Below are 1,652 nucleotides of genomic sequence, written 5' to 3'. Positions count from 1 at the left end.
AACGCACATTAATATATGAGAAAGTCTAAAATCTGGCCAACACTTAACCAGTAAATATACCAATAATGGCTACAAATCACAAAACTTACTGCCCCTAACACTCCTCTTAATATATAAGGAAATTAAGCATTTTTTTCCTTCTTAGATACTGTGTAGCTAAAATATGAGTGGCTCTTTTTCACCCAATTCATCCTTATGTTTTCTGTAAAAAACTTGTTGGCCAGGCCCTTAACACTAGAAGAGGAAAAAATTAAAAAGGAAAAAAAAATCAAAACAAATCAGAAAGTAGCCTAAAAGTATCCCTTTATTATATATTGCAAAAGTAATTTATTTAGGTTCTCTTACACAATATATTAGGACAAAAACTTGGTATCATCATTAATTTTGCAATGCGCATATACTAGAAGTAACAAACTCTCAAATTTATAAACACTGAACACTACTAGCTTAATCACATAGTATACCCTTTTGATATATCAAGGCACATAGTCCTATCTCTATGTTTTAACACAGCTATTTCTAGACGAAAAAAAAAAAAAAACAAATAATCCTTTATGTTTCATCTTCTAATGTGTAAGTCTTGAGCAAAGACAAATCATCACATAATAGAACAAGCATTTGGATTTTCTTCACTGAAGATCTGTGGTGCATGGACTTGTCCCATGTAAAATGACCCATAGTTGCAGTCATAGCCATAACCACCATTATATGGCATCAATGTTGGGGACTCCATTTTGTTCTGCTTCAATTTTCCCTCCCCATCACCATCACCACCACTCTTTTTCTTGTTCTTTCCAACAGCTACAATTCCTTCTTTTTCTTTGCCTTTGTCTTTGTCTTTGTCTTTAGCTTTAGCTTTGTCAGCATCCTTATTGTCCTTCCTAGGAGGGACAACTTCGACCTTCCTCTTGAGTCTGTTGGTCAAGCTCCCCACCAGAGCTTTGGCGTCCATTGTTCCCTTCACAGTCACAGTTTCCTTCTCCTTGTCTATAGCCACGTCATTAACACCTTTGATCTTGAAGATGGTGCTTTGAATCCTCTCAATGCAGCCTTGGCAATGTAATGCCACCTTCAACACCACTGTTGTCACTGGAGCCTATTCCATTTTTTTTATGATAATTAGTCACTAACAAAAATAAATCCAAATAGAATGTGAGTTATGTTAGTACATGAGCAAAAGCACCATCAACATTACTACAATTCTCAAAACTAACAAATTCTAACCATCTACATTTACATAATTCATTTCGTTCAAAATTGAAACTAAATCCATTTACATTTGCCAAAATAAACAAAATTCCGGCTATAATAATACAACAAATGCTCAAGCACCCTTAATAAATTAAAGGGTAAATTATCCTCTCTCATACATGATCACATAATAGGTCAATTCTCTACACTTTTGAGACATGAAATAAGCACTCTTTTACCCAATTTTAACTATATTTAAAGTTTAGAAAAAAAAAAGGAACTTATGGAACACATATTAGGTGTGATATAAGAATGTGCAATTATTTTTCAAGTTTTATACTCCTATGATAATAGAAATGATATTATCTAGAATTTAATTTAAATATGACACTCTAAATTCAAATAAATATGCAAATAAATTTATTTTATTTTATAAACATGTGTATATGACTATATGTAGA

The 1,652-nt window shown here is 32.4% G+C and overlaps 1 protein-coding gene across 1 annotated transcript in view; it reads right to left on the bottom strand.

Moving 5' to 3' along the window:
- LOC107629867 (heavy metal-associated isoprenylated plant protein 3-like) overlaps positions 292-1,652 on the bottom strand; it is a 2,292-nt gene continuing 931 nt past the window's right edge. The window contains exon 4 of the mRNA XM_016332803.2: positions 292-1,096. Coding sequence (XP_016188289.1) covers positions 599-1,096 — 498 coding nt within the window. The 3' untranslated portion in view covers positions 292-598. The remainder of the gene's footprint in view (positions 1,097-1,652) is intronic.

Source organism: Arachis ipaensis, chromosome B03, assembly GCF_000816755.2.
Source record: "Arachis ipaensis cultivar K30076 chromosome B03, Araip1.1, whole genome shotgun sequence".
In the NCBI taxonomy this organism is placed as follows: Eukaryota; Viridiplantae; Streptophyta; class Magnoliopsida; order Fabales; family Fabaceae; genus Arachis; species Arachis ipaensis.
This window is presented reverse-complemented; position numbering and strand designations above follow the sequence as displayed.